This window comes from Narcine bancroftii, chromosome 1 (assembly GCF_036971445.1).
Source record: "Narcine bancroftii isolate sNarBan1 chromosome 1, sNarBan1.hap1, whole genome shotgun sequence".
NCBI classification, from domain to species: Eukaryota; Metazoa; Chordata; class Chondrichthyes; order Torpediniformes; family Narcinidae; genus Narcine; species Narcine bancroftii.
The window spans coordinates 366,017,905-366,031,901 of NC_091469.1; the positions used below are offsets into that span (position 1 = coordinate 366,017,905).

The 13,997-nt window shown below is 38.4% G+C and overlaps 1 protein-coding gene across 10 annotated transcripts in view; it reads left to right on the plus strand.

Moving 5' to 3' along the window:
- Nucleotides 1-13,997, plus strand: part of egfra (epidermal growth factor receptor a (erythroblastic leukemia viral (v-erb-b) oncogene homolog, avian)) — a 334,197-nt gene that overhangs the window by 242,534 nt on the left and 77,666 nt on the right. For all 10 annotated transcript variants that reach the window (XM_069912695.1, XM_069912648.1, XM_069912661.1 and 7 more), the window contains 3 exons: nucleotides 4,992-5,110; nucleotides 6,406-6,547; nucleotides 9,483-9,599. In XM_069912695.1, the coding sequence (XP_069768796.1) occupies nucleotides 4,992-5,110; nucleotides 6,406-6,547; nucleotides 9,483-9,599 (378 nt within the window). The remainder of the gene's footprint in view (nucleotides 1-4,991; nucleotides 5,111-6,405; nucleotides 6,548-9,482; nucleotides 9,600-13,997) is intronic.

Below are 13,997 nucleotides of genomic sequence, written 5' to 3' on the forward strand. Positions count from 1 at the left end.
AAAATTTTATTCATAAATTTAAAACCACAAAAAATCAGATACATTACAATAAATATATAATATATATACCCTGTATATAAAATAACTAGAAAAAGATAGAGAATTAAGAAGAACCCCCCCCCCCCCCCCAGTGTATCCCTCCCCCTCCACCCACTAACCCACTATTAAAAAGAAAGAAAATATAGGACAAGAGATGCACATCAGGATACTCCATATTATAAAACTTCATCTAATGTAAAGAGACCTTTAGGAGAAAGGGAATATCTGAATTTCATTTAAATATTCATTCCAGCCCTTTATAAATATGGGCACCATATTTTCCAAAATAATCTTTCCGTCCTATTGATATTTCCTGTAGTTAGGTGACCAAAACTGCACACGTTACTCAAAATTTTGCCTCAACAATGTTTTTACAATTCTACCATAACATCCCAACTCCTATATTCAATATGTTGATTTATGAAGGCCATATGCCAAAAGTTCTCTTTACAACCCTATCCACCTGTGATGCCATTTTCAGGGAATTATGTATCTGTATTTTCAGATCCCTCTGTTCTACCGCACTTCTTAGTCCCTTACCATTCAGCGTGTATGTCATTTCTTGGTTTGTCCTTCCAAAATGCAACGTCTCACACTGGTCTACATTAAATTCCATCTCTATTTTTCAGCCAATTTTTCCAGCTGGTCCTGATCCCTCTACAAGCTTTGAAAACCTTCTTTACTGTCCACAACACCTCCAATCTTAGTGTCATCTGCAAACTTGCTGATCTAAATGACCACATTAACATCCAGATCATTGATGTAGATGCCAAACAACATTGGTCCCAGCACCAATCCCCAAGGCACACCACTGGTAACAGGTATCCATTCTCAGAAGCCATCATCCACTACTACTCCTTGGCTTCTCCTGTCTAGTCATTGTTGAATCTAGTTCATTACATCACCATGAATATTTAGTATCTGAAACTTCCTGACTAATCTCTCATGTGGGACCTTGTCAAAGGCCTTACTACAGTCCATGCAGACAACATTCACAGCCTTTTCTTTATCTACTTTCCTGCTAACCTCCTTGAAAAATTCTAAAAAATTGATTAAACACAACTTACCATGCACAAAGCCACGTTGACTATCCCTAATCAATCCATGACTATCCAAATAATTGTATATCCAATCTCGTAGAACACTTTCCAATAATTTACCTATAATTTCCAGGGTTACCTTTGGAGCTTTTTTTTAAGCAATGGAAGAATGTGAGTTTCCCTACAATCCTCTAGCACCACACCCATGACTAAGGATATTTTAAATATTTCTGTCAGAACCCCTGCAATTTCTACACTAGCCTCCCTCAATGTCCTAGGGAATATCATGTCAGGCCCTGGGAATTTAACCACCCTTATTTGCTTGAAAACAGCAAGTAATTCCTCCTCTTTAATCTGTATATGATCCATGACCTCACTGCTAGTTATGCCTCAATCTCTCTACTCTTGATAGAAGCTCATTCATTACATTTCCATTTACTGATTTCAATATTTAAAGGTCCAACTCTCATGCCAATGGCAAAAACAATGATCTTTACATTAAGGTGTTATCATTGCCACAATTTATGTGATTACTAGCGTGGAAAGATCCCATGTGTTTGTGCCATTTAAACTGACCTGTTGAAACTGAAACTTCAAGTGATCATCAGAAAATTTATTCTAAAAGCGTTGATGTCATTGTCCAAGATAAGTTATTAGCTTAGTCATTGACTTCTTCTCCCAGAGAAGCGGTAGAGTCACATACACGCAGCATGGAAACGGACTTTGGAGGTCAATTGTAAGGGGAAAGTATACAGTAAAATGGCAAGACTGTAACATCATCTGGAGGAAACCAAGTCCATATATCCCAGAAGATGGCCATGCAAATAGACAGGGTGATAAAGAAGAAATTCGACATGCTTGTCTTCGTTGTTTGGTTCTATGTCTGTCAGAGTAAGGAGGTCCTGGTGCAGTTATATAAAATGTTGGTTCGGCTGTACTTGGAGTGATGCATGTGATTTTGGTCACCCCATTACAAGAAGGATGAGGAAACTTTGGAAAGGGTACAGAAGAGATTTACCAGGATGGTGCCCAGATTAGAGGGAATGAGCTTTAAGAAGAGGTTAGATAATTAGGTTGCTTTCTCTGGTGCATTGGGAGTTCAGGGAAGACCTGACAGAGGCTGATAAAATTATGAGAGGCATTGATAAGGTGGAGAGTTAGAATATTTTCCTGTAGAAGAGGACATGAATTTAATGTGTTGGGGTGGGGTGGCGTGGTTGAAGTTTAAAGGTGATGTGTGGGTGAAGGTTAAAACAAATAGGCATCAGTTTTAAGTGAGAGGTGCAAGGTTTGCAAGTAATTAGAGGGGAAAGTTTTTACACAGTGTAGGCACCTGACATGGGCTGCAAGAGGAGGTAGTGGATGTAGAAAGGATTGGTGGAGTTTAAGAGGCTTTTCAATATACACATGCATTATGCAAAGCATGGAGAGATAGAGATCAAGTGCAGGCAGAAAGGATTTAGTTTAATGTGATTTTGTGCTTGGCACAGACATTATGGACTTTTCTATATACTCATTGTATTTGATTCTACCTTCTTGCCTTCATTGCCAATGAGTTCCAGATATCAGCCATACTCTGAGTAAAACCAAAAAAAAAAACCCCTGAGTCCCTCTGAACAACCCATCTCTCATGTTAAACCTCTGCCTGCTAATGTCACATACCCAATCGTGGAGAAAAATCTATTTGCCCCTCATAATTTGATGTAACTCTACCAGGTCATCCCTCGCTCCTGAGAAAAATAACTCAGCCTATCCAATCCCTCCCCATAACTAAAACCCTCTAATCCTGGTGAATCTCCTTTGTATTTTCTCCTCCTTAATACTAGTAAATAACTGTGTCCCAAAGTGGGCAAAATTACATCCTTGACCCTCAATTTACTAACAACACACACATAGGTAGGGGGAGAGTCATGCTGCAATGAGATGTTGGGACTCTGCATCAAGATCTCAAAAGGTTAAGTGAACAGGCATAAATTCATTAGAATCAGCCACTTGGGGAAAAGGAGTCTGAAGGCAAAATGGGGAAGGATGAGTGATGGGCTTGGGAATCTCCCTGTGCAGATGAAGCGGCTGGGAAGGCTATCGGCCTTTATCGCAAGAGGGTTGGTGTTCAGAAATAGTAAACTATTGGTGCAATTGCACAGAGTGTTAGTGGGGCTACACCTTCAGTACTCCCTCCTTTTAAGAAAATATATAACAGCACTGGAAGCAGTCCAAAATAATTCACATGACTATTAGAATCAATAGATTGAAAGAGTGCAGAGGAGATTTACAAGGATGTAATTCACAACTGAGTTACAGTGAAAGGTTAAACAGGTTAAGACTTGTGTAGAATAATGAAGGGAGAGTTGATGGAGCTACACAGTATTATGAAGGGCATTGATAGAGTAAATGAAAGCAGATTAGGAGAGATAAAAACTCGAGGACATGGATGAAAGGAGGGAAGTTTAAAGGAAATATTTGAGGAATATTTCTTCATGCAGAAAGAGGTGCGAAAGTGGAACAAAGAATTGGTAAATGCAGGCTCAATTTTGACATTTAAAAAAATTTGGATAGGTACATGGATGAGAGGAATGTGGAGGATGCAGGTCAGTGGCACAAGGCAGAATAATAGTTTAGCACAGAATAGAAGAGCCAAAGGTCCTGTTCCTGTGCCGTACTGTTCTATGGACTAACTCTGACCATTAACAGTAAATGTTTGTAAAATATTTTGGACTTTACCCAAGTATGGCAAATGCAGAGTGCAAAGAAAAGCAGATTGTTGATGAAACCATTAAGAAATATCCATTCTGAATTCTGTGTACCCTTAATCTAAAAGATTAACTATAATTCTTTCACTGAATCATCAATTACAACACAGAAGGAGGCCCATTTGGCCCATCAAGATTGTTGTAACTCCATATAAGAGCAATCCAGAAAAACCTTGACACTTACCATAGATCTGTAAATCCTTCAGATATCTATTCAGCTCCCTTTCGAATCCAATAATTGCATCTGCATCCACTAATACCTCTGCTGTGCATAGTAGAGCTAATCTCTTGCTAAATAGAAAACAAAAATACACTAAATTATGAATGAACATTCTTGATTTCTTGCAAATCACTTTCATTCCCTTTGCCCTGCTTCTTCACCCTTCCACCAGCAGTAACTTTTTTGTCTCTTGTTCATGGTTTTAAAAATCTCTATCAGATCTCCTCACAATCTCCTCAGTTCCAAGGGGAACAACTCAGCTTCTCCAGTCTGTTCAGATAACAAAAACCTGAGATCAATGGAATTGTTTCAGTCAATCCCTTCCATGCACTCTCTAAAGTGTGCCGCGCTGAACATTGGGGTGCTTTTCACCATATAGCCAGTGTAGACTGACTACCTGAATATTTACAGCATTTTCTGTTTTATTTCAAGTTTCCACATTCTTGAGGGTTTTTTTTTTGCATCTGTTGAAATATTGATAGATGGGTTTCCTGTTAGCAAAGTAATCTTACTTTTCTACCTTAGAATAGAAATAGCTTTTAGAAAATGTATCATTCATCTGAATATTTATATACTGTGAGGATATATTTTAAAATTAGATTACTTTCACACAATGTGCTGAACATGTTAAATAGAAATTATGAGAAGTTAAATTATAAATGAACAGAAATCGTTTGATTTTCAACCATCTTTTGTAAGATCTTAAAATGCAATTTACCCATTTAAATCTGATATTTCTGTTTCTCAATCATGAAACAGTATAAATTTGTACTTATCTATCATTCAGCCCTGGTCTTTATAAATAGACAATCAAAAGTTTCAGGTGTCTCTCTATTAAACATTAAATGGACCACTTTGATGACAACCTTAGTTAACAAGATTGATAGAATTTGTACTCACTTCAAAAGTGATGTAAATGCTGTTTATTTTCTGTATCTTAAGTCACAAAGAAAATCTGCGCTCAGCAATGTTCAGGTCGATGCAGAGGTCCTCACCCCAGTGACTGCTGCCACAGTCAATGTGCTGCTGGATGTACTGGACCCAGAGAATATGATTGTCTGGTGAGAAAATTAACTGATTTGTTAAATAGAATTAAATGAATACAACTCTTACTTTCTTCTCTCCAGCTTCACTGCCAAATTCCTCCGTGTCATGGTGCAGCTAAGAGCTATTGCCAATTTGGACTTTTAATATTATCTGTATCATTATAGAATGGGTGGATTTCAGACTAGATGTTGGTGCTGAGGCTTTCAAAAACTGATGGAGAATTTAAAGAGCCAAAGAAATGTAATTAGGATAATTACGCTCCATCCATTGTTATAAATTATAGGTCACACATCGCTTTGCAAATGGCTCAGCGTCATAAGGTCATATTAAATGGGATTTAGGTCTGTTTGTGTTAATAGGTTTTGTAGGTGCTGAACCATAACTAAGTGTTTAGGTCTCAGTTTGAACCGGAATTTGTGGGGGCTGAGGTTGCTGGAATAAGAGCTCCGAATTGGGGGGAGGGTTGTGTGGTGGTAGGGATGAGAATAGATTGTGAAGAATCTGAAGGGCGGGTTCAGAGTATTTATTGGGTCTGAGTTGCTGAGGGTGAATATGTCCATGATTAGTTGCTGAGAGGTGGACCATTACCATGAGGTTTGGGTCTAAGTTCCAACCAAGTTGGGAGTGAGAATTTGTGGAAAGTGAGAAGCGAGGAGAGGGTGCATCTGAGAAATGGGGCACCAACCTGAGGAAATTGAAAGACCCACAGTTAGTGTCTGGGCTTCTCTCTACAGCATGGGGTATCCAAAAGAAAAAGATCATCCGCTTGCCATTGGAAAGCTCCAATCTTCTTTACCAAATATTTATGCATAAAAGTTCAGTTACCTATCATATGTAAATGTTGTTGAGAAAGACAAACTGTACAGTGCAAAAGGTTTTTTTTTACGCCACTACGTTGAAGTAAATTGAAACATCTCATTACAGGCTTTTACCTGCTATCTTTCAACTACTATCAATTACATTGACTATACTTTGACAAACTTGATACTTGTTATAACAATGGGTTCATTTGCCCTGGATATAAACTTGCTGCAGCATTTGATTCCTTCATCACTCTTAATTTGGAACTCTTCTCGAGTATTGGTATACTCTTATTTTTCAACATTGTCTTTCGATGCTCTATATTTCCCCATATTTCTCTCACTAGAAACCACTCCGTGGCTCTAAAGCTTGTCCTGGAATGTGTGCGAAGTTTAGGCTTTTTCAAGGTGTTGCATTGATGACTGATATACTGTAACATCAGAATTTCTGGAAATATTGAAATGGATCACATATAATATCTGTTAAAAGTTGTTGTTTTTTTCCTCAGGCATGCCGGAAGTTCAGTGACGGAGGCACTTGTAAAGAATCCTGCCCCCACCTGGAAGTTTACAATACAGTCAAATTTCAAATGGAACGAAATCCAGATGGAAAATACAGTTTTGGAGCATCCTGTGTAGAGAAGTGTCCCCGTATGATTTTTTTGGTTCTTCTCAATCCAGCCTTTGAGAAATGAACTAGGTTGATCCCTGGGATGAAGGGGTTGACTTATGATGAAAGATTAAATCGTCTAGGATTGTATTCGCTCGTGTTCAGAAGAATGAAAGGAGATCTTATAGAAACATATAGGATTATGAAGGGTATGGATAGGATAGATGTAGGAAGATTTTTTGAGCTGGCCGGGGAAACTAGATTTAGGACAGAGATGAGGAAAAATAGTTTTTCCCAGAGAGTAGTGAATGTTTGGAATTCTCTAACCAGGGAAGTGGTTGAGGCTGCCTCATTAAACATATTTAAAATTCGGTTAGATAAATTTTTACATGATAGAGGAATTAGGGAATATGGGGAGAAGGCAGGTGGGTGGAGTTAGGTCATAAATTAGATCAGCCATGATCTTATTAAATGGCGGAGCAGGCTCGATGGGCCATTTTTGGCCTACTCCTGTTCCTACTTCCTATGTTCCTATGAATTGCTTCCTCTGGGGCAAAGAGGATGGTTGGGAGGTGGGCATTAATAATACACCAATATGGAGTCCTAGAAAGAAATTAAGCCAGGAAACTGCCCACAGAGTCCATACGTACCATCAACCACTTAGTTATACCAATCCTTCAGCAATCCTGTTTTTATTTTCCCCTCATTCTCAGCAACTGACACCTTCCAGAAGGTTCTCTCACTCACCTACACAGTAGGAGGCCAATTATCCTACTAACCTACATGTCTTTGAAATGCAAGAGGAAGCTGGAGCACTCTGTGGTTACAGGGAAAACGGGAATGCCACCAGAGGGTAGGATTGAACTCCAGACCTCTGTTCTTGTGGCTAGTTATAATCTGGGCCGCAGGGCCACCGACACTAATGAAGATGGTTATATCCATCAGTGAGTATTATTATTAGATATTGCCAAATCTATTACAAGCACCAACTTCCTGCACATTGAAAAAAATCTTTGCCTTGAGAAGGCAGCCAACATCATAAAACGTCCCCCTCACCCTGGTCATGCTCTGTACCTTCTGCCTGAAGGTAGCATTCTGAAGTCAGCATCTCTAGATTCAGGAACTGTTTTTGTTTTTGGCCACATGACATTTAACCTCACTGGATTGTTCTGCTCTCCCGCCACTCCCCTCCCGCACCCCGGTATCGTCTAGTCTCTCTTTATACCACCATTCTCGCTGCCTCTTCCTAGCTGATCCCAGCAATGGCACTCTTTGCCTCCTAACCACTCTCTCCACCTGACCCTGGTTTTTCATGCCTCTCACTCCTTTTGTGTGCCATCTGTCAGTCTCCTGTGTCTGTTCATCAACCCCACCCAGGACGCCTCTCCTATGCCTTCAATGCTGTCCTCTTTATACTGCTTCTTGTAATCTTCTACAGTCTTGATAAAGCAGTGGTTCTCAACCTTTTTCTTTCCACTCACATACCACTTTAACTATTCCCTATGCTATAGGAGTTCTGTGATTAGTAAGGGATGCTTAGGGTGGGTGGGATAAAAGAGTTTGAAAACAACTGTTTTAATTGTACCTAATGGACTCGTTATGTGGACAGTTTCAGAACTCCAAAGGAATTGGGCCAATGACAATTTTTCTCAAGCAATATATTTCAGTAACAATTGGGTCCAGAGCAGTGATTCTCAAACTTCCCTTCCCACCCACATACCACCTTAAGCAATCCCTTACCAATCACAGAGCACCGATGGCATCAGGATTACTTAAGAAAGAGTGGAAAGAAAAAGGTTGAGAACCACTGTGATAAAGCTTCCTTGTCAACTTTTTTTTCTCTTGTGTGTTGTATGTTTTATAAATCTGGGAAGCTGCAGCAAGTATGACTTTCATTGAATCTGTACGCAGAACAGAATAGCGCAGAAACAGCTCATTCAGCTCATGTAGTCTAAATCAAACTGAAGCTCTGCTTCTTGCATATGATAAATATCCCTCAACCCTTCTATTCATGGGTCTTATAGAAGCACCTTAAATTATACTTCTGTATCTGCTTCCATCAGTATTCCTGGCAGACTGTTCCAGTCTCTCACCGCTCTCTGTGTAAAATATTTTCCCTAAACATTTTCCTTGAACTCCCTCTCCCTCACGTTAAATGCATGTCCTCTGGTGTGTAATGCTTTTTCTCCTGGGGAAAAGATTTTGACTGACCACCCTTTCACTGCCTCTTAAGATTTTATACACATCTATCAGGTCTCCCCTCAGCCTCCTACACTTCAAAAGAAAGATCATGTTTGCCTAATCTCTCCCCATAACTCATACCCTCTAAACCCAGCAACATCCTGGTAAATTTCTTCTGTACCCTTACAAAAGCCTCCACATCCTTCTTGTTTGAGGAACCAGAATTGCTTACAGTATTCCAAGTGTAACCTGATCAAAGCTTTACATGGGTGCAGCATGACCTCCTTTTATAGTGTGCATTGGTTTTGTGTATATAAAACAATGATCTTCACTGATACATTCATTCAATTTTACAATTCAGTCCCCTATCTAACACAATGGCAGAGTATGTATTCTGTCACCTCGCAGCTCCAGGGGTCTGGGTTTTATCCTGACATCAGTGCTATTTATGGAGAATTTATTCATGTTTTCTATGATCATGTGATTTACCTCTGAGTGCTCCAGATTTCTCCCACATCCTAAAGATGTATAGATAGTATATTTAGCCACTGGAAGTTATTCTTCAGTGTGGATTAAAAGTAAAAAGAATTGATGATCATGTGTGAGAGAGAATTATTTAAAAGGATAGAGAGATAAGGAAAGGGCAAATGGAGTTGATGAATCTTTCCTCTGGACACAATGCAATAAATGGTTTCTTCATTCGTCAATTAAATATAAAATAATTGCCAAGAATCTTTTTCATTTTGATTGAGTTTTAAAGCTTCTTTTAAACTCACTGTTTTCTTTATCTTTCAGATAACTATGTAGTAACAGATCTTGGCTCATGCGTTCGCACATGCAGTCCTGGTACATATGAAGTGGATGAGGACAAAATCAGAAAGTGTAAAAAATGTGAAGGACCTTGTCCAAAAGGTAGCTATATCTAAGCTGCCCTTACTTCAGTATCAACCACACTTTCAGTTAAATCAACTGCATATTGTATTGTTCAACCCACTTGTGTTGGTATTTACTCTCTACACGAGCACATGGTCTTAATTCCATTTCTCTCTTATGTGTCCTTATCATCTACTGACTGTTGGACTCTGGCTTTATCCTACCCTCAATTTGGTCTATGTGTCGTCTGAGTCCAGCGTGCTCGTTGAATGAAGTGATAGGAGAAGGTATTTGGTTTCACAATCAGTTTATTACATAGTACAAGAATAAAGCTTAACAGAGCTCTGGTTCAGTCGTTAGTTCATAGGTCACCTGCTCAGTGAGCTCTTCCCCAAAACTGACTCCTACTGTCCAGTCTCTTCTGTTTATATAGATCAACATTGTTACATTGACCAAGAGTTGGCTTTCTTTGATAGACTCATTGCATAAAATTTATCTCAAGCAATTTCCTGCTCTGCAATTATCTATCTTAATCCCCAAGGCCAGAACATCCTGTTGTTTTGATCAGAAGTCAATTCGTACCCCAGATATTTCTAATTATTTCTTTGTTCTTGTCTGGCCATAGTCTTCTGTTCTAATCAACACCTCCCGTGTACCCTTATGACTTATCATTCCTACTAAATTGGTTTATCCATTTTATTTGTCTCTGACATTCTCAGTCATGGTACTCTTATCACTTATCCTTGCAATACACTTATCTTCCTGTCACCGGCCTGTTTCAGAATAAATCACTGTCCCTATGGTTCCTCCAACCTCATCCTGTCTAACTTCTCCCATCTGCTATCCTGTTACTCCCATGTGTGCTTTACAATTAGCAGTGTAACCTTGGGGATGAAAGTATTTTCTCTCTTTGTATTTGGAGGCAACAAATTCTGCACGTACTATAATCAGCCAACTTTTCTACATACTGTGGCTGTTACTCAATTGCATTAATATTTCCCTTAAACAGTATAATTGAAGTAAATAGTAAATTGTAACATAGTAATGGATTAATGAATACATAATGAATAGTATATAGGCATATTTCCCCTTGGCTCCAACATGACCCAATCCTATTTCAACCAGTAATCCAAAAAGTGAATTCAACAGTTTCTGAACTTTTTGCAAAGTATACTTTTCTCCTGGTCTCTTTTCTAGATCTCTTGCTTTTAGATTTTAAAAATGTGTAGCTTTTCAGAATTTTAAACATCAATCGTACTCCCCAAAACTCAAGTGACTCTTTACTGACGTTAAATAACTTCACTATTTTCCCTTCTTCCCATTTCAAAGGTTCCTTTCTGTTTCTAAAACAAAACCTATGAGCATACTTCCTGTTTTAGCATGCAGTACAAATTTAATATTATGTACACTCTCTTCACACCTCTTTTGAACACTGGTGTGCATCATGAACTGGAGTACCACCAGAATTAAGCTCCGAAGGATCTCCTTTGTCATTCCAAGTATTCTGGTAAATAGTCCTCCAACCAATTTCAGTCTGGTTTTCTTACTAATTCCACCTTTAATTGTTTAGAGATACAGCATAGCTGTAGTCCCTTCCATCTCAAGTGCCTGTGCTACACAAATATATCAATTAACCAACAGACCCCTTCCATAACAGCTTATAATTTTCTCAATGCCCTCATTGACATCACATGAATTGGTATTTAAGGAAGGAATAGATCACAGGGCCCAAAAGGTAGTGTGTGTTTGTGTGTTCATAAGACAAAGGAAATTGATAAATGAATGTCAAATATGCTTTTTTTTTTGCCATTTTACACTGTATTAAAAGTAAGTGGAATCAAAACTAAATTGTAGGATAGGTGGGAGATAGTATATGGTATTGAAACTTTTATTCTTGTACGTGCATGGTTTAAAATATTCTGGAGGATGCAAATTAGAAATGGGCTGTTTTTCAATGAAACTGCAGTAGACTAGAAATGTATCCTTTGTCATGAAACAAGTAAATATCTAAACAGTTTATCCAACTGTGGTTCCATCCATATGGAGTATTGAGTGATTGCCAATTTCATTGAGAGTCCACTGTTTTGCTTCCTGAACCACATGGTTTTGTTTCTGCAAAAGATTCACATTCAAAAAAAATTGACAAACTAATTCCAAAAGCTTACATTACAGTGTCTACATTATTTTGCCGAATGTTCAGTGAACACTTTAAGCAATAAGAACCAGATTTCTTTGGTGAGGTTGATTATTAACTAGATAACTATTGTAATAGTTAAGGGTTGACTGGATACAGACATTGAGTAGCAATCACACAATGATCTTTGTAGTTTGTTTCAGATCAAAGGGGACTGCTTTGTGAATATCTGTGGGACAGCCATTTCCTTTGGCCCATATTTCGTCCTTTGATCTCACAAGAAAAATATGACAGAATGAGAGGGAAGAGGAAAGCATGGGATGTCTGACAGATTGCAGCAGAGATAACTATCATTCTTTTTACTGCTGCTATCTTCCACGATTACATCACCTGTCCCCATCAAATAAAACACATTTTGATTTGTAAATAACAAATGGTTCCTTCTGATTAAACAAACATGGCAAGTGATCCATGGCTTATTTTAATCATTGCTTTTCTTGTTCAACAAAATGAAGCCTCTGGGAGAAAGGTAAAAATTTGTAAAGTCAATGCAGAGTTAATCACCAATGTAGAGAAGAAATTTTCCCCAAGGAAGTAGTTAGGGCTCATGGTCTGATTAAACATGCTTCCTGCTGATTAACATCTGCTTCTATTCTATTGCCAAACGTAAAACACGAAAATCTGCAGACATTGTGGTTGAAGTAAAAGCACGATACTGGAGAAACTCAGCAGCAAAGATGAAAATACATTACTGACATTTCAGGCTTGAGCCCTTCATTCCCCATCCCTGTATGCCCTTGAGAAGGGGGTAGCTAACTGCTTTTTATCCAAATGCATTCCTACAGGAAGCTGCTGAAGCAAGTACAAATGCAGCATTTTAAAGATGCTTGGGTAAGTATACGGATAGGAAAGGTTGAGGTGTAGATGGGCCAAACACAAGCAAATTGGATGAGTTGCCCCCAAAGGGTCCATTTCCATGCTGAGTAATTATCTATGACTCCACTCGATAGTATTTTTGTGCCTGCTTCAGTTGAGTTTCCAATCAAAGGTGACTATCTCTCCCCCTCCACTCTATGAGGTGCTGGTAATACCATTGAATGTCAAAGATCTGTGTTTAGAGTTTTATTTGTTGGAGTCCCATTGCATGGCATTTTTTATTACGCAGATGTTACTCTATTACGTACAGTTCATTATGAAAATACATGAATTGTGAACTGAACACTGTGAGAAGAATTCTTACTGTTTGACATTGTTATCATAAATCCTTATAACTCAGGAACATTCTGTCCTCGAATAGAGACATCTAATTATACAACACAAAAAGCCATTCATCCCAATGTGTGTATATAGCTCTGACATGCATAAGATTTATTCAATGCAATAAACAAACTGAGGGAGGAGCTGAGTGGGTCAAGAAACATTCTGTGCGAGTGAAATAAATTATCGATGTTTTGGGTCGAGATCCAACTTGCACTGTAAGAGGTTAAACTTTCCAGATTACATACTAATGCTAAATTCCTATATTGTCTTTTAAAACTGCCTTTGAATCCTTAAATACATAATTATCAATGGAATGGGTATTGTCGATGATCCAGAAATAAATGTATTGGTTATATCAGATTTTTTTTTATATTGGTATTTCCACATGTACCTGCTGTGCATTGAAAGTATATCACTTTACATGAACCAGTCCAATTTGCCACTTGTTTAGAATACTAATAACGATTTCATGGTGTAGTTAAATGAAGTAATGTAGTTTTTTTTGTTGAGATTTTTTAAAGCTTCGTTTGTAATATCGAACTCTACTCTCAGCTTGTAAAATTTTCCTCTTCAAATATTATGCAATATTTTTAGAGTTATTGAAACTATATCCATTACCTTTGCAACAATGCCAGCCAAGTAACAAGAGGTAATATCATGCTTAGAGACTACAACACAGAATGAGATGTGATATTTAATGCCATGCTGAGTGTGTGGCCCTTCGAGACGGATGAGAAATTAAATAGAGATCTATCTCTCAGGTAATAAGGTACCCCTAAGTACCATTTCAAAGCAGACTACCTTTCCTGCCCTCTGCATAACTCTTAATCACGGTGATAAAAATTGTATAAATCAGAGAGTCTGCAGATGCTATGATTGCAGTGCAATGTTCAGAAATGCTGGAGAAACTCAGCATACATAGGAAGTAAAGAGTAATAAGTGTTTTGGCCTGAGCCCTTCAAGTCAAAGGGGTGGCCATGGGTCCCATTTATCTCTACCATTTTGTTGGCTATGTGGAGCAATCTATATTACAACCTGCACAA